Below are 21,593 nucleotides of genomic sequence, written 5' to 3'. Positions count from 1 at the left end.
AATAATTGTCTCTGGTAAAATGCTAATTGAAGAAAATAATAAGAAAATGTTTGGCCACTTGTAAAATAAAAAAAGAATCCGAATTGGCAGTACTACTATAACTGTCTATCATAAATAGCTGCTGGAAAATGTGGCGAAACAGCATTTGCCCCAGTACTTTAGAAGCAGCAGCATCTACCGGGCCAGTAACTTCTCAGCACATTTCTGCTTCTTAGTTCAAAATTAACCTGCCATTGTAAACAATTGAAGACGGAGGCAGTGTAGCCTAGTGGTTAGAGCGTTGGACTAATAACCAGAAGCTTGCGAGTTCAAACCCCCGAGCTGACAAGGTACAATTCTGTCGTTCTGCCCCTGAACAGGCAGTTAACCCACTGTTCCCAGGCCGTCATTGAAAATAAGAATTTGTTCTTAACTGACTTGCCTGGTTAAATAAAGGTAAAATTAAAAAAGACTACACGCAGAAAAGTCATGCTATTTGTATTTGAGCAGTATGATTGGCCATTCACTCAAGAATCTCTGCTTCCATAACTTTAGATTGAGGTCAAATAAGACAACTGTTAACATGGGCCTGTTTAAACAAGGATCACATTTTTGCACAACTATAATTATGCCTTTGAAAATGAGCTACATTCTATCATACTTTTCTTATTCATTTTACTTCATGAAAATTTGACAATGGTTTAACATTGATAACATAATTCAAAACCAGTAAGCTGCAATTGGGAGTCCAACATTCTTCCAGCATGTTTATGAATGTGTTACTTGAGTGTATGAATCCAGAATGGAAGTCCTTTGTTGCAATAACTGATATTATCAGTTTGATTGAATAGGGCCATTCAATTTGCCAGCTTTTCCATTGTTTCCTGCAAACTCTGATTACATCATCATTCAAATTAAATAAAAATGTATTTGTATAGGATTTTTTACAAAAGGAAATTCATAACACATGAATTTCTGAAACCCACAGAAATAATTTGCTTTCCTACCAGTGTTGTCCATATTCTGCCTTTTTGCTCCCATCTCCTGAGAGAAGATCGCTTTGCCTTCATTTAAATGCTTCTATACATTTTGTGTCCTGTTTTCTTCATGGGCAAACAGTATATGCCTGTTCAGGGTCCCCTTGCGATGGAAGCGTTTCCCACAGTCACATGATTTCTCTCCTGTGTGACACTTTATATGCATTTTCAGGTATTTTATTGAACCTTTTATTTAACTAGACAAGTCAGTTAAGAACAAATGATTGTTTACAATGACAGCCTACCGGGGAACAGTGGGTTAACTGCCTTGTTCAGTGGCAGAATGACAGATTTGACCATGTCAGCTCGGGGATTCGATCCAGCCAACCTTTTGGTTACTGACTATCTGCCACCCCATTAGGGACTCCTTGCAAGTGAAGCTTTTGCCACAGTGACCACAGCTAAATGTTTTCTCCCCTGTGAGTCATATGTTTTGTTAAGTTTCCCCACTTTTTTTTCTCAAAGTGAATCCTCAAGTGTGGCTTCAGCCTACCAATCACAGGGAAGCATTTGCCACAGTCAACTCAGCAGTCAGTTGTTTTTAGACGTGGTGCTGGGTTTTCTCAATGGTGTTTTTGTACACAGTGGAAGGTTGGGATCTAATGGTAGTTGATGTCAAGTCCTACTGGGTCGCTACTTACGACTGAGCTGTGACTGGAGGCATTGTTTTTGATTATCTGAAGGGTCACAGAGAATGTGGAGACCCATTGGGTGGGTCACGGTGCAAAAAGGTTTGCGACCCAATTCCTTAGTCACTATCGGTCATCCTGATCACATTCCCTTTTCACACAGGCAGAAGTGAAATTGAGTCTATGGTGTAAACAAACAAAAAAATCCCTTGAAGCTGCTCTTCCTGCTGACTGGTCCTGACTTCCTCCTGTTTCTCCTTAATCTGTGTGGGCTCTGTGTCCTCCTGCATGAGACTGGGTCCTGCTCACAGTGCTGCTGCTCAGGGATAACCCTGTTGGAGACAGCAAGAGAGAACCAGAGGGAGTCTATTATACGACGTTTTATCTCCGATCTGATCTGCAACAGTCTCCGCAGCTGGTCATTCTCCTCTTTCGATCAGGAAATCTGGTACTCTGATACCACTTTCTCTACTACTGTAAGAATCTCTATGGCAACCGCCGATAACAAACGCTCATTCAGAAACATGCTTGGAGACTGGATTTTAGCCATTTTTGAGTGGACCCTTGAGTACTCGTTTCAATTGATTCTAAGTTCACACAAGGAATGTTGAAAATCAAGGCAAACCTGCCTCCAATTCTAGTTCTGTGTTTTCCTCTTCTTTTGTTTTTCATCAGTTGTAAAGCCCAGAATGAACAACAACAGCAGTGCCAGCTGGATGGGTGTCTGTTCTGGGGTAGATGAGAACAAAAATGTGGATTGAGAAATGTTGTTCTAGAGTGGGGGTGTCTAACTTGTTCCATGGAGTGCCTGGTGTCTGATTGTTTTGTGTTTTCCTTTTTTTCAGATTTTTGGTTTTCCCTTTCAATTCAGATCTAGACAACCAGGTGAGGAGAGTTACTTACTAATTAGTGACCTCAATGCATCAATCTAGTACAAGGGAGGAGCAAAAGCCTTCAGACAATCGGTCCTCCATGGAATGAGTTTGACAGGTGCTCTAGAGGAAGTTGGGTTCTGGGCTGGGATAGATAGCTAGAGGGAGTTGCAGACTCATGTCTAGCACACAGAGGGAGATATAGTACAGACATATGTTTTTACCCCCCCCCTACAGTAGAGTTGGTCTCAAAACATGAAATCTTATCACAACAAATCTAAGCCCAGGCCTGAATCACTTCTCAGAATGTCAGGCCTGACTCAGGCAGAAAATCAACTCTATTTTCAGGGGAATTCTGAAAAGTAGCTAGCCAGAATTAATTTTACTCTTTTGTAATAATGACAGCTTTTTTAACACCCCCCTCACCCACTATGTCTGATCTTAAAATACTTTAAGCTTTTTAAATATGTTGAAGATAATCTATATAACTAGAATGTCCGGTCTAGATATTCTATTTCTGTGCTTCTGTGTGATCTTCACATTCCTTTTTCTACCAGAGGTGATCCAGATGTGTCAGGGGACAGTGCTAAGGTGTACCACCGGAGTCTGGATGTGCTGCAAACCTGGCTGACTGACTACATAATGGTGGAAGTCCAGCCCCAAGTCCAGCCTGCTGATGACCCTGGAAAACTTCCTCACCACTGAAGTAATTACAGAGCCGATCAATCATCAATTAATCACAAAAAAGCTAAAAACCGGTCACTCAAGAAATTAATCATCGGATTAATGTCTCAACTGGGCCGGCAGGAAGCCTAGCGGTTACGAGCGTTGGGCCAGTAACCAAAAGGTTGCTGGTTTGCTTGTCCGAGCCAACTAGGTGAAAAATCTGTCTGTGCCCTTGAGCAAGGCACTTAATCCTAATTGCTCTGGATAAGAGCATCTGCTAAATTATGTAAATGTCAACGAATTAGCGAAATCTGTAGCAGTGTTGTTGCTCTTGTCTATTTTTCAGTGTTTAGCCATGCAATACTCTGAAGGAGGGTTTTTGTAATGATCTGGTTCTTATTTAGGTGTCTCCGTTAGACAGTAGAGGAGAGAGACTTTTGACCACTCTTCAGAGGTCTCCCAGGAAGAGGTGGAGCCAAGGCTGTGGGAGCCCAATCAGCATGCAGGAGGATGATGAAGATGAACTGTCTGTCCATACCTCATGCAGAAAATCAGCTATTGAGTACTCTGGAAGGAAGGTCCATAAAAGGAATATTAGGAGTGTACTATTATGTTGTTGATGTTTTTCTTGCCAGAAAAGAAAATGGTTGGTTCAAAGTACTGAAAGTTTGTCTGACTCAAAAATAATCAATTTACACTATGTATTTCAACTGATGGGGACCATCAGAGCTGCGTAGTATTCACGTAATGAATACAATGTTGCATTAGCATCAAACATTGGCACCAAACGGAAGAAAAGAGACTGAATAAAGGAGGGACTACCTGGACTTGTCCAATAAGAACCACAGTGTTTGCCCTAATCAATACAGCGACAGTATATACAGTACCTTCAGAAAGTATTCATACCCCTTAACTCATTCCACATTTTGTTGTGTTACAGTCTGAATTCAAAATCGATTAAATATATTGTTTTCTCTCACCCATCGAGACAAAATACCCACATAATGACCAAATGAAAACATGTTTTTAGAAATGTTTGCAAATGTATTGAAAATGAGATACCGAGATATCCATTTTAAGTATTTACATAAGTATTCAATACATGTTAGAATCATCTTTGGCAGCGATTACAGCTGTGAGTCTTTCTTGGTAAGAGCTTTGCACACCTATGTTGTACAATATTTGCACATTGTTCTTTTTCAAATTCTTTAAGCTCTGTGTAGTTGGTTGTTAATTATTGCTAGACAGCCATTTTCAAGTCTTGCCTTCGATTTTAAAGCCAATTTTAAGTCAAAGCTGGAACTGGGCCACTCAGGAACATTCAGTTTCGTCTTGGTAAGCAACTCCAATGAATATTTGGCCTTGTGTTTTAGATTATTGTCCTGCTGAAAGGTACATTTGTCGCCCAGTGTCTGTTGGAAAGCAGACTGAACCCAGGTTTTCCTCTTGGATTTTGCCTGTGCTTAGCTCTATTCCATTTAATTTTATCCAGCAAAAAACTCCCTCTTCCTTGCCGATAACAAGCATACCCATAACATGATGCAGCCACCACCATGCTTGAAAATATGAAGAGTGATACTCAGTGATGTGTTGTTGGATTTGCCCCAAACATAACACTTTGTATTCAGGACATAAAGTACATTTCATTGACCCATTTTAAAAAATACAAATAAAAAGTTTTACTTTAGTGCCTTATTGCAAAATGCATGTTCTGGAATATTTTTTATTTTGTACAGGTTTCCTTTTCGCTCTGTCATTTAGGTTAGTATGTGGAGTAGCTATAATGTTTTTGATCAACCATCATTTTTCTCCTATCACAGCCATTAAACTCTGTAACTGTTTTAAAGTCACCATTTGCCAAATGGTAAAATCCCTGAGCGGATTCCTTTCTCTCTGGCAACTGACTTAGTAAGGATGCCTGTATCTTTGTAGTGACTGTCGTGTATTGTTACACCATCCAAAGTGTAATTAATAACTTGTCCATGCTCAAAGGGCTATTCAGTGTCGCTTTGGATTTTGTTACCCAATTGTTGTTGCGAAACGTTGGTTGATTCTGTGTTTGAAGTTCACTGCTCGACTGAGGGACCTTACAATTATCTGTATGTGTGGGCTACAGAGGTGAGGTAGTCATTCAAAAGTCATGTTCAACACTATTACTGCACATGCAACTTATTATGTGACTTGTTAAACATATTTACTCCTGAACATAATTAGGCTTGCCATAACAAATGGGCTGAATACTTATTGACTCAAGACATTTAAACTTTTCATTAATTTGTAAAAAATGTCTAAAAACATAATTCCACTTTGACATTATGGGGTAATGTGTGTAGGCCAGTGACACGAAATGTAATCCATTTTAAATTGAGGCTGTAACACAACAAAATGGGGGAAAAGTCTAATCATTTCTGAAGGCACTGTATGTTTTCAAATCCAGAACCTTTCTAAGTTGATGTATCTCTGTAGAGCTTCCAGTGGAGGATATCCAGGGTGGTTGAGCCCCAGTCAACCCAGACTAAAGACAAGGCCTACTCCATAGCAGCAGCCCTGCCCCGGCCCTACTACACCTCCCTTTTGGATGACATCTCCAGTGCCTGCCTCAGAAGCGAGGAGAGACACCCCTTTAGTCAGAGTGAACACAGCGCCCAACACACGGCACAGCAACTCACTCTACTCCAGCAGGTACACACAAACGCACGCACACACTGACATGCACACATGCACAGCCCACCAAATCATCCTGCTGCAACATATGCACAGACATACAATTTCTACCTCTCTCATGCATTCACACTCACCCACAAACATTGTCAGTTATAAACACTAGGGGGAGACAAATCACTCCTTTACAAATTCAAAACCGATTCACAGACCTGCAATATATATTTACATTTGAGACATTTAGCAGATAAAAGTGTAAAATAAGCTTTTGGTTTGCATTTTTTTTCTCCAAATTCAGGAAATGTTTCAAGGCTGTCACCCAATTCATTTCCTCAACTCTAAATCTCAAGGAGTCAGGGACAAAGCTGTTTGTGTCACCAAGTGAGTTAATATTCCCTGCGTTCCAAATATTTCAGTGGCTTTAAGTCAAATTTGTTTGAAGTACCAAATGTGTACACAATAATGTATAATCTGAACACATTATCACTTGCTCGATAATGAGCCATTCTTTCCAGTCAGCCATTGCATCCCTGACAATTTGTGACAAAATAATCCATTCATTTTACAGCCCAGTCTCTCGTCTGACTGCCTGTCTTCTGCCACAGACATGCGTAACACTCTGTTCCTCCAGTAGAGGGCAGCAGTCTATTTGTTCACAAAGGGACTCCACAGGACAGCCACCTCCAACAGCTACTGAGATATGCTGACAGCGTCTCCAATTGGGTCTCTGCAGATCTCGTCATCTGTGATTCGATAAAGGTGAGATCTACTAGTAACGAGGCTACAACTCTGTTGGACAGTACGGTGTGATCTCTATATGTACGTGCATCATTCATTCATTGAACACACACATCATTTATTTTCATTCACAGTCAGTCGTTGCCCATTGAATCTAATTACGTGAGAGCCATCAGATGCACTTATATGATGTGATCTTTGTTTTCTATAACGATGAGTGTGAATGCATGACCATCGGATCTCTCTTCTTCTTTTCTTGCTGCAGATCCAAGCGGCTTTGCTCACCAAGTTTCTCCTAATTGCCAAACACTGCTCTGAATCAAGAGACTTTGCCACAGCAATGCAGGTCCTTGGAGGCCTGGAGAATGTGATTGTCAGGCAATTACCGGTAAGTCTGCGTGCCTGCATTTGAAACGGCACTCTATTCCCTACATACATTTATTGCACTACTTCGGACCAGAGCCATTTTCGGAATCACCCCATGGAAAAAAGAATAATAATTCTACACAGACAGGTGGAACGTTTGTAAAGTAACGTACCTCTTAGGCCCTTAATGAAGGGAAATGTCTCTTTTACTCTGCTGTTATGGAAGCCAGAACATCAGAATTTGTGTTGAAACAAGACGTAGGAGGAAGTAACGGCACCGAAAATGGGTGCTTACCCCGTGAAGTGCAACAGAAGCGTCCCGTTTAATTGTGTAAGTGTAACAACTGAAATGGATGTATTCTTGTTGTTTCTCCATGTTCTAATAATATTCTACCTGTTCTAGTCAATGCTGAACTTTTAAAGGAGTAAAGCTTCCGTAAGTGTGAGCCAGATTTATTGGTTCTTGCTAAATGAAACACCTCTTCTCTTGCCGATAGGCTTGGAAACATCTGTCTACCAAGGTGTGTGAGGTCCTTGAGGATCTGCGAGCCGTGCAGGTGAGGCGCGTGTGCGTGCGTGTGTGTGCGTGCGTGTGTGTGTGTCCTCTGCTGTACCAGAGACGTGGTGCTTCAAGGCAAATAAACCGAAAGAAAAACACCTTCAAGCAGCACATCTGTGTGTGAAATTCTGTGACATGCTCACAGCTGGCCAGCATTTTGTTATATTAATTTTTTTACTGGTTTATTTAAACGATTGTTATATAGAAACTAATTTTGTGCTACCAGACATCACACCGTATTCTCATTTGAGAATGGCTGAAGGCTGGTGTAAAGTACTTAATTAAGAATACTTTAAGTATTTATTTATGTTATTTTTGGGGGTATTTTTACTATTTTTGACAACTTTTACTTCATTACATTCCTAAAGAAAATAATGTACTTTTTACTCCATACATTTTACCTGACACCCAAAAGCACTTGTTAAATTTTGACTGGAAAATGGTCCAATTTACGCACTTATAAGAGAACATCCCTGGTCATCCCTACTGCCTCTGATCTGGCGGACTCATTAAACACGTGTTTTGTCTGTAAATGAATGTCTGAGTGTTGGAGTTTGCGCCTGGCTATCTGTCAATTACAATTGGGCCATCTAAACTCAAAAAATAAATGGACCCTGTCTTTCAAAGATAATTCATAAAAATCCAAATTACTTCACAGATCTTCATTGTAAAGGGTTTAAACTCTGTTTCCCATGCTTGTTCAATAAACAATTAATTAACATGCACCTGTGGGACGGTCGTTAAGACACTAACAGCTTACAGATGGTAGGCAGTTAAGGTCACTGTTATGAAAATGTAGGACACTAAAAGAGGCATTTTTACTGACTCTGAAAAACACCAAAATAAAGATGCCCAGGGTCCCTGCTCATCTGCGTGAACGTGCCTTAGCCATGCTGCAAGGAGGCATGGGGACTGCAGATGTGGCCAGAGCAATAAATTGCAATGTCTGTACTGTGAGATGCCTAAGACAGCGCAACAGGGAGACAGGACGTACAGCTGATCGTCCTCACAGTGGCAGACCACGTGTAACGACACCTGCACAGGATCGGTACATCCGAACATCACACCTGCAGGACAGGTACAGAATGGCAACAACAACTGCCTAAGTTACACCAGGAACGCACAATCCCTCCATCAGTGCCCAGACTGTCCGCAATAGGCTGAGAGAGGCTGGACTGAGGGCTTGTAGGCCTGTTGTAAAGCAGGTCCTCACCAGACATCACCGGCAACAACGTCGCCTATGGGCACAAACCCACCATCGCTGGACCAGACAGAACTGGCAAGAAGGGCTCTTCACTGACGAGTCATGGTTTTGTCTCACCAGAGGTGATGGGCGGATTTGCATTTGTCATTGAAGGAATGACTGTTACACCCGAGGTCTGTACTCTGGAGCGGGATTGATTTGGAGATGGAGGGTCCGTCATGGTCTGGGATGATGTGTCACAGCATGATCGGACTGAGCTTGTTGTCATTGCAGGCAATCTCAATGCTGTGTATTACAGGGAATACATCCTCCCGCATGTGGGTCCCTTTCTGCAGGCTCATCCTGACATGACCCTCCAGTATGACAATGCCACCAGCCATACTGCTCATTTTGTGCGTGATTTCCTGCAAGGCAGGAAATTCAGTGGTTCTGCCATGGCCAGCGAAGAGCCTGGATCTCAATCCCATTGAGCATGTCTGGGACCTGTTGGATGGGAGGGTGAGGGCTAGGGCCATTCCCCCAGAAATGTCCAGGAACTTGCAGGTGCCTTGGTGGAAGAGTGGGGTAACATCTCACAGGAAGAACTGGCAAATCTGGTGCAGTCATGAGGAGGAGATGCACTGCAGTACTTAATGCAGCTGGTGGCCACACCAGATACTGACTGTTACTTTTGATTTTGACCCCCCATTTATTCAGGGACACATTACTCCATTTCTGTTAGTCACATGTCTGTGGAACTTGTTCAGTTTATGTCTCAGTTGTTGAATCTTGTTATGTTCATACAAATATTTACACATGTTAAGTATATTTGAGCAATTCCATTGACTTTTGATATTTAAGAATATTTAAACCAACTACTTTTAGACTTTTGCTCAAATAGTATTTTACTGAGTGACTTTTACTTGAGTCATTTTCTATTAAGTTATCTTTACTTTTACTCAAGTATAACATTTTAGGACTTTTTCTACCACTGGCTATGTATTTATTTATATTTATATAACCTTTATTTAACTAGGCAAGTCAGTTACGAACAAATTCTTATTTACAATGACAGCCTACCCCGGCCAAACCCGGACAACGCTGGGCCGATTGTGCGCCGTCCTATAGGACTCCCAATCAAAGCCCGGAGGTGATTCTGCCTGGATTCAAACCAGGGACTGCAGTTACGCCTCTTGCACTGAGATGCAGTGCCTTAGACCGCTGCGTATATAAAACCAAACTTGATGGAAAATATTCTCAAGTAACATTCAGTACACGTTGCTGACCTTGGAAGAGGAGGGATTTTGCTCAACTTTACAGTTTATTTTTTTCATGAAATCAATGTTATAAATCAATGGAAGAGTAAGACATCTGTTTGTGAATGCTCTTTCTCTCTCTCACTCACTCTATTTCCCTCTCTCCCCTCCCCTTCCCTCTTTGTCAGGTCTTTCTGAAGAGTGATAACCTGTGTCTGATGGGAGGAGAGCATGTGAGGAGGAGACCCACCCTCCCTGCTGTCCACATCCTGGCCATGCACATCCAGCAGCTGGAGATAGGAGCCTTCACTCTGACCAGTGGCGCCTACAAGTGGCCAAAACTCAGGTGAGTGAACGTAATGCAATTTCTCAGGGCCGGTTTCCTGGACACAGATTAAGTCGTGGACTAAAAAGGATGTTTTAAGGAGAATCTGAATGGAGTATTTGAAAGCGGGTTTAAATCAAGGACTAGGCTTATTTAGGGTCCGGGAAACTGGCACCTGGGCCTGTATTCACAAACTGTCTCAGAGTAGGAGTGGTGACTTAGGATCAGTGTAGCCTTTTAGATCATAATGAATAAGATTATATGGACAGGGAAAATGTGATCCTAGATTCACATGCTTTGTGAATACATGCCTTGGACTATGTTTAATCTGGGTCTAGAAAATCTTGTAGCCTACACAAGGCCAAAACACTCAAAATACTTGCCAATAGCATTTATTTGCATGTATCTACATTTGAGATTAATTTTGATCACCTTTGCACTGACAGGGATATCAACCTGACACTCATTGATAAACGGCATAAACTTGAGATTAACTTTCTCCCTCGATGTAATGAAGTGGGCCAAATTGCCATCAAACAAGTTTCCATGTGTCCTTCTACCCACTCAAATATGGCGGCCAGATGCTGGGTTCACAGAAAGTCGTGGCGGACGATAATGACACAGCTGCTTATTCTGTGGCAGTCGTGTACGATTTGGGTTCCTCTACTAAAGCTAGCACACAGCCAGATGGTGTATCGGGGATAGGGTGTGATATTAGGAGATGTGGCACACCAGGTGCTCCGAGACGCATCGATGTTGACAGATGCTGTGGTCATAAGGGTCACGGTGAGAGGCAGCATCACAGCTGGTTATGATAGACCCTAGGTTCCCCGACAACTCTGGAAATCAGGTCACTTACTGTACTGTATATGGTGCAAGTGTTCAGTAAAGTGGTGGGAAACTATGTTTGTGTTTCTGCCGCAGATGAACAATAGCAAACTCATTTTTCTCCTTTTTACTCTCTCTGTCTGTCTTGTTCTCCATCTCCATCTCCATGGTGGCCCCAACTTTTACCGCGGCATTTGTTCTAATTTTCTGTACTTTCTTGTCACCCCTCTTTGCCGCTTTATCTGCTTCTCTCTCTCACTCTCTCTCTCCCTCTCTCTCTCACTCTCTCTCTTTCTCACTCTCACTCTCTCTCACTCTCTCTCAGTCACTCTCCAGAACCATAGCCCAGATGGTGAGTCAGGTGCATGCATTCCAGGAGACGGTGTACTCCTTCACTCCTGACCCGGGGCTGCAGGCCTACATCAGACGAAGAATAGCCCACCTCAGTGGCTGTGACAGTCCCCTGCTGGCTGCAGACAACGAGGCCAACTTCCCCCACAACCCCACTGACCGACACACCTGCAGGATCCAGGACACACTGAAGAGGGTGAAGGCCACCTTCCAGTGACCTGCATCCTTGCTAATCTAGGATCAATTTGGTCTATTAAGTCATAATGAATATGATTATATGGACAGAGAGGACCTATTCCTAGCCCAGGTCAGACAACTACTCAACAGACTTCGAACCCTCCACACACCACTGGGTTCCTATAGTAGCAGGGACTGGGTGGGTGTCTGGGAAAAACTGTTCATTTTTCTCTGTTTATTGGTAATATATATTTTTTGTAAGAATCCAGCTCAACCTCCCACATTGCACCCCATAGCCTGACAACCCACAGCACACATCCAACTCCTTGATTCTCTCCAAAGCGGACTCCAATGTCAAGTGAAACTTTGAATGTTTTTTTATTTTATTCTTTATATTGGGATGAGGAGAGTAGAAAACAGTATGGGACTTTTAAAAATCCTTCTGGTGGAGGCATATCGATGCTGGCGTTTCTCTTACACGAATTTTGATTGCTCGTCTCCGAGACAACATAATGATGATAATGTGCAACAATGTTTCATGATGAGTTGACGTAATGTCTTTAATTCACTTTAATTCACTAAGTTTACTATGCTAAATGAGATATTTTGATACAACCACAGATAGCTAATGCCCATTTTCATCCCTCCGGAGCACCATTTTAAATACATTGACAATGGCTATTTGACATGGTAATTACAGCATTTCAAGATACAAGAGAAATATCAAAATCATGATTTATTATGCTATTATGACAAAATGATTTCAAATACCTGAATAATTGCTATAGTTAATAGTTAACGTTAATGTTGCAATGTAACTACGGTGTATATAGGCTACAAATTGTTGCATAGTCAGACTTGCAAAGGTGAAATTAGATAATTTTCTAAACGTGATTTGCAAACTAATTGAAACAACTGCAATAAATGTTTTAATAGATTGAGTTTGCGACACATTTTGAGCATGGTATGCTACCTTGTCCCTGGTTGATTAATGCTAAAACATCATGAAATGTTCTGTCTTTCTTTCAGTCAAAAAAAATATATCAACATACACATTGGCATAATCATACTACCATATTTAGCACATTGACATCTTGTTAAGTTAATTATCGTTTTAAACGATGTATTAAATATGAGAATTAAGTGCTGTAGTTACAATAATTGTATGTCTCCTAGCACCATTTCAAGCATCTAAAAACGCAAAATAAATTACCTTGTAATCTTTCATGTTTCAGAGTCTGATGTAAATGTGCTAAATATGTTAGTTTATGCCAAATGCCTATTTTTTGGGTGTTTTCCCACATATGTTCATATATTTTCTGACTGAAAGAAAAGTTCATGATCTTTATATAATTCATCAACCAGGGGACGAAATTGTAGCCCACCATGCTTAAAATGAGAAGCAAACTCAATCTATGAAAATATGTATTGTATCTTACTTGTGTTTTTGTATGGATTTCTAGCAAACACCGCAAACAAACAACAACGACCTGATCGCTGAGGATCGAAGAGCATGCATTGTGTGTGGGGATGTTATAGTTGTGCGTCCAATTTGTCTCCGACTATTAAGGACGTTGTCACAGAGGCGAGAAAATATGCTCTGTATGGAAGCGACTTCCCCCGGCGGAGTCCCGTGAGGACCGGACAGCTTCCATTGTTATCTGACGGGATCAGGGCACCTCTTCAAAGCACTCGAGATAAAGGGTCGTAATTGGGAGGCTGAAAAGCAATAGTCAGATCATCGATAAAGGAGACATTCAATATATCCTTATCTGCATTGTCATAGCTAAGCGATAATTTTAGGGGTATTGTCCCGTAGCTGCTGGGGGTCTTCCATCTGAAGAGACTGAAACACGTGAAGGGTTTCGTATACAGAGAGAAGGGATACCTGGCGACATTGGCCTAGTTGGATCATTTGGGTTGACCACATTTATTCAACTTCCCATTTCTAGATGTTTTTGACATTCTTTCTGGCGAACATCAGGCTGTAATGCAATTTTGGACAGGCCTCTTTGGGGATATTTTACGCATGTGTAAGCTATGCAAAACCACATGTACTGTAGCCATTGTAGGCGTTTTTCAGACTTCTTTAGAGCTTGCTCTCCATTATTTACATTACAATCAAACCTAATTGTGTTGCTACTGTAATACCTTTGATCTGTAATGTTTAAACCGACTGCGCCAAATGCTGTCTGTTGGGCCAGTGGCGCCAGTGCTCACCGGGGTATCGAAGACGTGTTAATGCTAAACCATTAGAGGAGTATTTTACTTGCCTTTGCTTTACATTTGATTTTAGTGTTGTGGAAGGGGCTTAGAAAGGAATGCTGTAAATGATCAGACTGCAATGTTGTGTAAAATCATTTAAATAATTAATATCAGAGTGGTCAACTATAAAGGATTATGAAATATCATTCCATTCCCATAAAATCATAGAGGCCACAGTGATTGCATGAAATGTATGTGTACGATTCCACGGACCGGCTTTAAACGTTTCAATCAGGTGGGGTGCAGAACTCCACCACTTTTGGTTTCGTTTAATAAAATATATTGTTGCAAAAGCGTTAAAGGGAGGGGCAAAGTGCTGTTTTTTTAACCGATTTAGCCTCGCGATTTGTCAACTCGTGCAAAAATTATCTGTCAATCATTTTGGATTTAAAAGGTCTAGGTAGCCTCGTCAGCCCAAGTTGAATCAATAATCACAATAGACCGGGAGTTATTAGGCCTACATGATGCAAACATGCACAAAGCAGTTATATTGTCCAATCATGTTGCTGTCACTGTTTCTGTGTAGGCTAGAGGACACCCCCTGTTAGTCTGGCATTTAAATATAATGAATATGAACAAGTACAAGGTTGCTGCAGTTTGACAGGGGTTTTATCCTCCCCAAGGCCAGGAGTTTTGCCAATACTTTTTTTTTTAACCATGTGACCTGATTAGAAAAACTCGGGTCCCATCATAGCCCACATAAAACCTTTTTACAACTGGTTAATCACCTAATACTGTAGAAGGTCTGGAGTTGTACCTGTTTAGGTTACCAGATCAGGATAAACTACTGGCCCCAGGAATAAAGATCGCCCCAGCACTCTGGAACCTGTGGTGTCACCTCTGGGATCACAAGGTACAGATATAGACACAATTGTCTCCTCACTAACTTGTGTTGCAGCATGGTGTTACAAGTTTAGTCGTATTGAGGTTTCCTTTTTTATTAAGTCTGGGCCTATGGCAAATCCTGTTATCCTGATTAGATAGTGTTTTAATTGGTCTGCTGTTTTCAGTGTGATCTATTCGCTCTGCAATACAACTTAAAGGTTAAGTTCTTATTTTTATTAATATTAAATACACACATTGTGTCAACATATAACATCCTTTGAACTATGATGCAGATGAGGACACTCCGCCTCTGTATGTGACGTTTCGGTATACTTTCAGCTGAGGCAGACAAATGCACGAGCTCAACTGGTTCTCACAGACTTGGTGGCGCCAGGCTTTCACACAATCAGGATGTGAAAGGCTTCAACAACGAGGCATTAGGCCCCAATCACTGGGAATCGATCAGGCGTTAACACGCCTTTGCATATGCACAATTTTAAGTGGGTCGGGTCTTTATAGGGAGGGCCCTCAACAGGTCTTGTCACAACATTCTCTGGCCATCTTTAGATAGTATGCTGCCCAACACAGAGCTCCTAGAGGCAAACATGGTCAAGGTCTTCTCTGTCGACTGGCTCGCACAGAGCAATCACAACACCAACCCGAAAGAAGGACCTGTGGACACTATACCAACCTACTACAGACCCCATGTTCCTTGTATGGTACAGCCTCAACCGCCAACATTTTATAACAAGGTCTACCTCCAACCAAAACCAAAGACCACGAGGATTGAACTCACGGATTCCACTGAAGAACCCCAAAATCTAGAATCCAGGTTGAGCTCACCTCTGCATCCGATAACATGTTCTTCCCCAAGTCGTAAGTACAATTTACTCTACGATACAATAATACATATATTTTATATATTTTACATGATTAATGATGGGTGTTTTATTGAAGTGTATTCACTGACAATGGTATCATAGTTTCAGAAACCAGCGGGTACACCTCGGGTTATGACAGTGAGGCGGTCTCCTCGGAATGTCCCTCTGTGGAAGAGGCGAGCGAGGGAGAGAGAGACGGTGGCCAACGACGTGTGCGTACTAGGTTCACACCGGAGCAGATAGAAAAGCTGGAGAAGATTTTCAACAAACACAAATATCCAGATGCTGGAGAAAGAGTCAAAACGGCACTGAAGTTGAACCTCTCTGAAACTCAGGTAAGAACAACTAAATGTAAACTACCCACTGGACACAGATGTCAATGAAACGTCTATTCCACGTTGGTTCAAACAACGTTGACTCAACTCGTTTGTGCTCAGTGGGTATGCACATTATTGTCATTAGGCCTGTACAATGTGTATTTATATTTCATTGGATTACATTAGTGTTTATTTGGTTCTAATCCATTTTCATGTTATGTTTCAGGTGAGAACTTGGTTTCAGAACAGGAGGATGAAACTGAAAAGGGAGCTCCAAGAGTATCCAGTTCAGTCTCACATGATGTTCCAGCCCATTCGACCATTTCAGTACCACGGCTTCGGTGAACAGCAACTCTCCCCCGCTGCAAACCACGTGATATACCAGCCCATGGTGCAACAGATGGTTTCTCATCAACACCCTTACGCATATTTCTACTAAGGACATTAAAGGCTACAGACTGAACTTTCCACTCTAACACTAAATTCTAGTTGTTGTTTTGTCTTGTACGTGAACATGTTTTATATTTCTTTAAAGATGTACAGATGTTAAAATTATATTTATCATTCAATAAAGTCTATCTTATATCACGACCTTACTTTTCTACTTTCGTATGCAACGTCAACATTTTCACGTTTGACAGCGACAATAGTTGCTGTCAAGGGCCATCTGGACAGATTAAATAAATTATGTTAAATGTGGGATGATCGCATTATTTTGATTACATGATTAGGGGTACCATGAATAGATCACATTGATCTATCGTTCAAGAATAGAGGCTCCAGGGTCATCATGGTTGGGGATCAATCTGGTAGCTTCCCTGATCAAATCAAAGCACTTGTTTGTCACATGCGCCGAATACAACAACCTTACCGTGAATTTTTTACTTACAAATATCACTGTTGGTTTAATGTATGTTTTGTATTTATTAAGGATCCCCATGAACTCCGTCTGGTCAGGTATAGCCTCCTACGTGCCCATCTAAGAATTCAATTATTTAGGCATTTCAATTATTTTAAAAGTATGACTTCATTATAGGCCTTTATGGGATTAGCGTAGACGCTGTTGAACAGAACTGTAGGCCAAAACTGCCAAGGCAGCAGCTACTCTCCCTGATGTTGGCCCATGACTACCAGGTAACAAATCTTAGGCCTACAAAACGAATTATATATTGGCCTTTGCATATAGCGTGGTAACCGTGATGAATTTACATACGAATCAATGAAAATCTGACAGAACAGCTACATTTTAGGCTGTATCATCTGCGTCACTTCCCTCTCTTGTCCACCACAGCAGTGCCCCACATACTGTGCTTTCATATGCGCGTCAACTAATTCTGTTTGTCTCTAATGCGGCACTTCAAATGTTAGCTAACGGGGAGATCATGGTCAACAATTAGTCCTAATTGAGCCTGTCATTGATGAGTTTACACTTACCACATGAGCCCTAGGGATTGGCTCCAGAGAGTCTGGGGTTTTGTGTGCTAAATAGTTCGATCTCAGGTTTGATGTTGTGCCCGGGGTAACAATGGGATTATGTGATACGATTGCTGAGACCCTATGTCTTGAAGTAGGAAATAGATAGGATAACTTTGTCTATATAAATACATGTGAAAACCAGTCATTGTCCAGTTGGCCGTAAACAATCAATTGAAGCGTGATCATTTAAAGGTGGTAGACTAGATCACAAAACCACCCATACAGGTCAGATACTGAAAGATACGACATAGAGGGTAACTACTGTAGGCTATATTATGCAATTAAATCAAATCAAAGTTTATTGGTCGTGTACATAGATTTGCAGATGTTATCACTGGTGAAGCGAAATGTTTGTGTTTCTAGCTCCAGCAGTGCAGGTATTATGAAGAAGTGCAGTGATGTTGATGTGCTGAATGAAATATAGGAACTGCATTGAGACCTGCTATGGAACATGGTTGCTTGAGATTCACGATTCGCCAGGGGCCTAAAGCAAATGCCCTTTCAAATTCACAAGTAAACAGAGATCAAATGTGTTTTTCTCATTTTCCGTTTAGGCATGCTTGACAGCATTCACACCCACTGTGTCAGACATACAATTGGTCCTCATCAGCAATCAGCTTCATGTTGGTGAGCAGACAGCTGGGCGCTTCTGTCTACGTCTGGAACAATGGTCTCACAAATGATAGTTACAGTAGCCTGGCCCCATAGAATATATGGCCGTATGCCATCATACATTTTGGGGTAATATTTGCATTGCATGGATATATAGGGCCTATATATTTCCCCGTTAGATTATTGTAGGCTATCAATAAATCATGTCGATGCTATTGACATAAAAAACGTATTTACTTTTCCAAATGAAATAATGTAATATAATCAAAGCAGTGGCCTACAATTGTGTTTAACCCCGTCTACTCTAATCTCATAATGGCCTATCATAGTCATACTCTTTCGTAATTGACATACCTAAATCATGTCATTCTGAGATGGGCAACTCGGAGCCTATACCTGAGTTTACCGAGTTTCTTAGCCTACTCAGACATGGTGGCGCTGGGACACATCAACGATTGCAACATCTATTAATATCCATTACACGGACAATCACGGTATGTATCGTTCGGTTGAGAGACCTTTGCATATGCAAATACAGTGGGGTGTCTCCTATATAGAGCGAGGAGGCCTTATATAAAACAGACCACCAGATCGCACCAACAAGAGGGCACACCATGGCGAACTTCTCAGTCGAATGGCTATCTCAAAGTTTTTACAACACTTCAACGGACCAAGTGGACATCGAAGAAGACACAACACATGACAGGACAAGGTCCCGCATGCCTTGTGTCGTTATTCCCCGGGCTCCATCAACGTATAATCAAGTTGCAGTTGAGCCAAAAGGACCTACTGAAGTGATCCTTCATGTCGACATGAACGAGCTTGCTGCTAAAGACGACTATACTCCATCATCTCCAAACAGTTCGTGTATAATTTCCCCCCTCAAAACAATCGATTTGAGCATTTGATGTTGGAGTGTGTTACATATACGCCTACTTGTGATTTCTGGATGAATTACTGACTATTTTGTTTGTTTACCTTTCCAGATAGCTGTGGCTACACGTCGGGCTCTGAGAGCGAGGTGGGGGACGATAGCGACGGCGAGTATGCACTACACCGCAGGATGAGAACCAAGTTCACCTCTGATCAGATTTGCAGACTGGAACGAACATTCAATAAACACAAATACCTCGGTACAACTCAGAGGAGAAAGATTGCTGAGAAAATGAAGCTCTCTGAAACTCAGGTAAGGACACAAGCCATAGCCTAAGCTACGACATGGCTTCTCGACTTGCATTTAATGGTTTGATCAAGAAACACAATTAAAACGTGAGCATTCATTAATATATCATATTTTATTATTTCCTTTCAGGTGAAAACATGGTTTCAAAACAGAAGGATGAAGCTGAAACGCGAGGTCCAAGACCTGCGACCAGAATTATTTTCTCCTCCAGCATCTCTGCTGCCTCCACTGGTCTACGCCGCTCCGTCATTTCAGCACCAAGCGCTTGGTGGACAGCTCCACACCTTCGCCCAGAGAACACAAGCGCTCTGCCCGCATCACATTCAGAGAGTCCCTTTGCAACAGATGATTCATGGAAAACCAATTCACCCCATGATGTTGGCGCCCTGTTACTACTGACTGGACAGCAATCCTAAAGACTGATTCTTAAAGTATAACTGTTTTAATAGTGAACCTCTGTTTAATTATTTGACTCGCAAGTGGTTGATTCCAATTGGGGAATTTGATCTGTCTCCATCGTTGTCTGTTTTGAGGCTATTGTAGACATTTTAATTACTTGCAAAGTACTACGTTTGATGTATATACAAATAAATATAAGTAAACATTTGGATATTACGTTTTTCACAAATAAAATGTATAATTGTTACAAGCTTCTTGCTTTTTACCTTGTGTTTGTTTTTGCCATTATGCATGTACTATTCCATAATAGTTTCGGTTCAGTCCTTGGAATAATTGTCTTTTAACCAAACTGATACTCTACAATCAGGGGCATATTTCATTCACAATTGCGTTCACTAATCTTATAAACACTGGGCAGCAGTGGTTAGATTGTTGCCCTAGCAACCGAAAGGTTCCAAGATCGTACAGCTCAGATCTGTTCTACCCCTAAACAGGGCAGTTAACCCTAGGCGTCATTTAAAATAAAGAGTTTGCTCTTAAGCTGAATTACCTAGTTGAATAAATCAATGCATATTCTAGGTCAACGAAACATAAAAACCATGACATCATAAGTGGGTATATAGCTACGAGACGAGTTATTGACACGGGACGTTAGCATGGCTTGTGTATGAAAGAACACAATTGCTTGGTGTTTTAACACCTGTCATAAAGGTCACGCAACAAGCGGTATAATTCCAGAAAACCTATGGCAATAACTTGTCGTTGATTCCTCGTTGGTGTTTATTTTGGTACCGCCCATTTCTTCTATAGGTTTAGGTATCAGTGGTGCATTTCTTCAACCCAACCCTTTACATTGTGAACATGCAGACTACATCATGATCACAATGATCCAAATTGATTAAATAGGGCGTATCTAGGGTTAGGGCGGCAGGGTAGCCTAGTCGTTAGCGCGTTGGACTAGCAACCACAAGTTCAAACCCCGGAGCTGACAAGGTACAAATCTGTCGTTCTGCCCTGAACAGGCAGTTAACCCACTGTTCCTAGGCCGTCATTGAAAATAAGAGTTTGTTTTTAACTGACTTGCCTAGTTAAATAAAGGTTAATATAAACAGACAGACGTATCTAACTGCATACAGACGTATATATATGTATGCCACTACATGTTGCTGCAGACAGATTGCAGTGGCCTACACTGCCTGCCTATACTGCCTACTGATATATATATATCAGTAGGCAGTATAGGCCACTGCAATCTGTCTGCAGCAACATGTAGTGGCATACAGATATATACGTTTGTATGCAGCTAGATACGTCTGTCTGTATGCCGGCTGCTGTAGACAAATATTTCTGATGGCGTCCGGTGGTATGGTGTGGCTCCGAGCCTTGCCTGCACTCCGCTAGCAGGAGATTTATATCTTCAAAGAGGTTGAAAGAGACATCAAAGCAGAGGTATCTACAAGATCATTGAGCTCTATTGTCTCTCAATCGAAGGATTCGCACTTACTCGAAAGGCGCGAGGGAACGGCGCCCTAAAGTCTGCGAGAGGTGTATATTACCTCAAGTTAAAGTCATTAGTTGATACCAGCTAAATAGGTGGCAGATTGAGTCATTCCGAATTTCCGTCATAAACAATTCTGGAGTCATTCAAGGGTCCATCCCATTTACCAATGGGACATTTATGTTACAACTAGTCTATTTATGTCACCTATAATCGGATGATATGCTCACTCTATCTCAACCAGTTCTGAGTGAAGTTGGTTCTGAAAAACAGACCATCTGACACAACACTCAGGGCTTGCAGTGCATCTGAGGTCAAATATGCCCAGATATTATCGAGGAGTAGTATGAAATGTACATGCACTCACTACAGTATGGAAATGTATGTTCTCACTACTGTAAATTGCTCTGGATAAGAGCATCTGCCAAATGACTCAAATGTAAATGTCAAAAAATGTAGCCAGTCCAACAAAATCACAGCTCTGGTATTGAGTCACTGACTGTGCACTAT

At 41.5% G+C, this 21,593-nt stretch overlaps 2 protein-coding genes across 2 annotated transcripts in view; both read left to right on the top strand.

Annotated features, from left to right (window-relative positions):
• LOC135510869 (kinase non-catalytic C-lobe domain-containing protein 1-like) overlaps positions 1–14,193 on the top strand; it is a 50,315-nt gene extending 36,122 nt beyond the window's left edge. The window contains 11 exon segments of the mRNA XM_064932168.1: positions 2,758–2,762; positions 3,086–3,171; positions 3,173–3,223; positions 3,588–3,761; positions 5,650–5,865; positions 6,143–6,225; positions 6,450–6,603; positions 6,848–6,970; positions 7,446–7,505; positions 10,135–10,292; positions 11,436–14,193. Of these exon segments, the coding sequence (XP_064788240.1) occupies positions 2,758–2,762; positions 3,086–3,171; positions 3,173–3,223; positions 3,588–3,761; positions 5,650–5,865; positions 6,143–6,225; positions 6,450–6,603; positions 6,848–6,970; positions 7,446–7,505; positions 10,135–10,292; positions 11,436–11,667 (1,342 nt within the window). The 3' untranslated portion in view covers positions 11,668–14,193.
• Positions 14,194–15,322: 1,129 nt separating this feature from the next.
• LOC135509982 (homeobox protein vent1-like) lies at positions 15,323–16,495 on the top strand. The gene is made up of 3 exons (XM_064930797.1): positions 15,323–15,593; positions 15,701–15,933; positions 16,142–16,495. Exons 1-3 carry the CDS (start codon positions 15,323–15,325, stop codon positions 16,352–16,354), a joined length of 717 nt encoding a protein of 238 aa, XP_064786869.1. The 3' UTR covers positions 16,355–16,495.
• Positions 16,496–21,593: the final 5,098 nt, after the last annotated feature.

This window comes from Oncorhynchus masou, chromosome 23 (assembly GCF_036934945.1).
Source record: "Oncorhynchus masou masou isolate Uvic2021 chromosome 23, UVic_Omas_1.1, whole genome shotgun sequence".
Taxonomy (NCBI): Eukaryota; Metazoa; Chordata; class Actinopteri; order Salmoniformes; family Salmonidae; genus Oncorhynchus; species Oncorhynchus masou.
Note: the sequence above shows the minus strand (reverse complement) of the source record. Positions and strands in the feature narration are given on the sequence as shown.

Excerpts from the sequence above, each read along its gene's own strand:
- LOC135509982 (XM_064930797.1), top strand. The coding sequence starts at position 15,323 with ATGGTCAAGGTCTTCTCTGTCGACTGGCTCGCACAGAGCAATCACAAC. Across the intron at positions 15,594-15,700 it reads AACATGTTCTTCCCCAAGTC|TTTCAGAAACCAGCGGGTAC; the intron begins GTAAGTACAATT and ends ATGGTATCATAG. Across the intron at positions 15,934-16,141 it reads TGAACCTCTCTGAAACTCAG|GTGAGAACTTGGTTTCAGAA; the intron begins GTAAGAACAACT and ends GTTATGTTTCAG.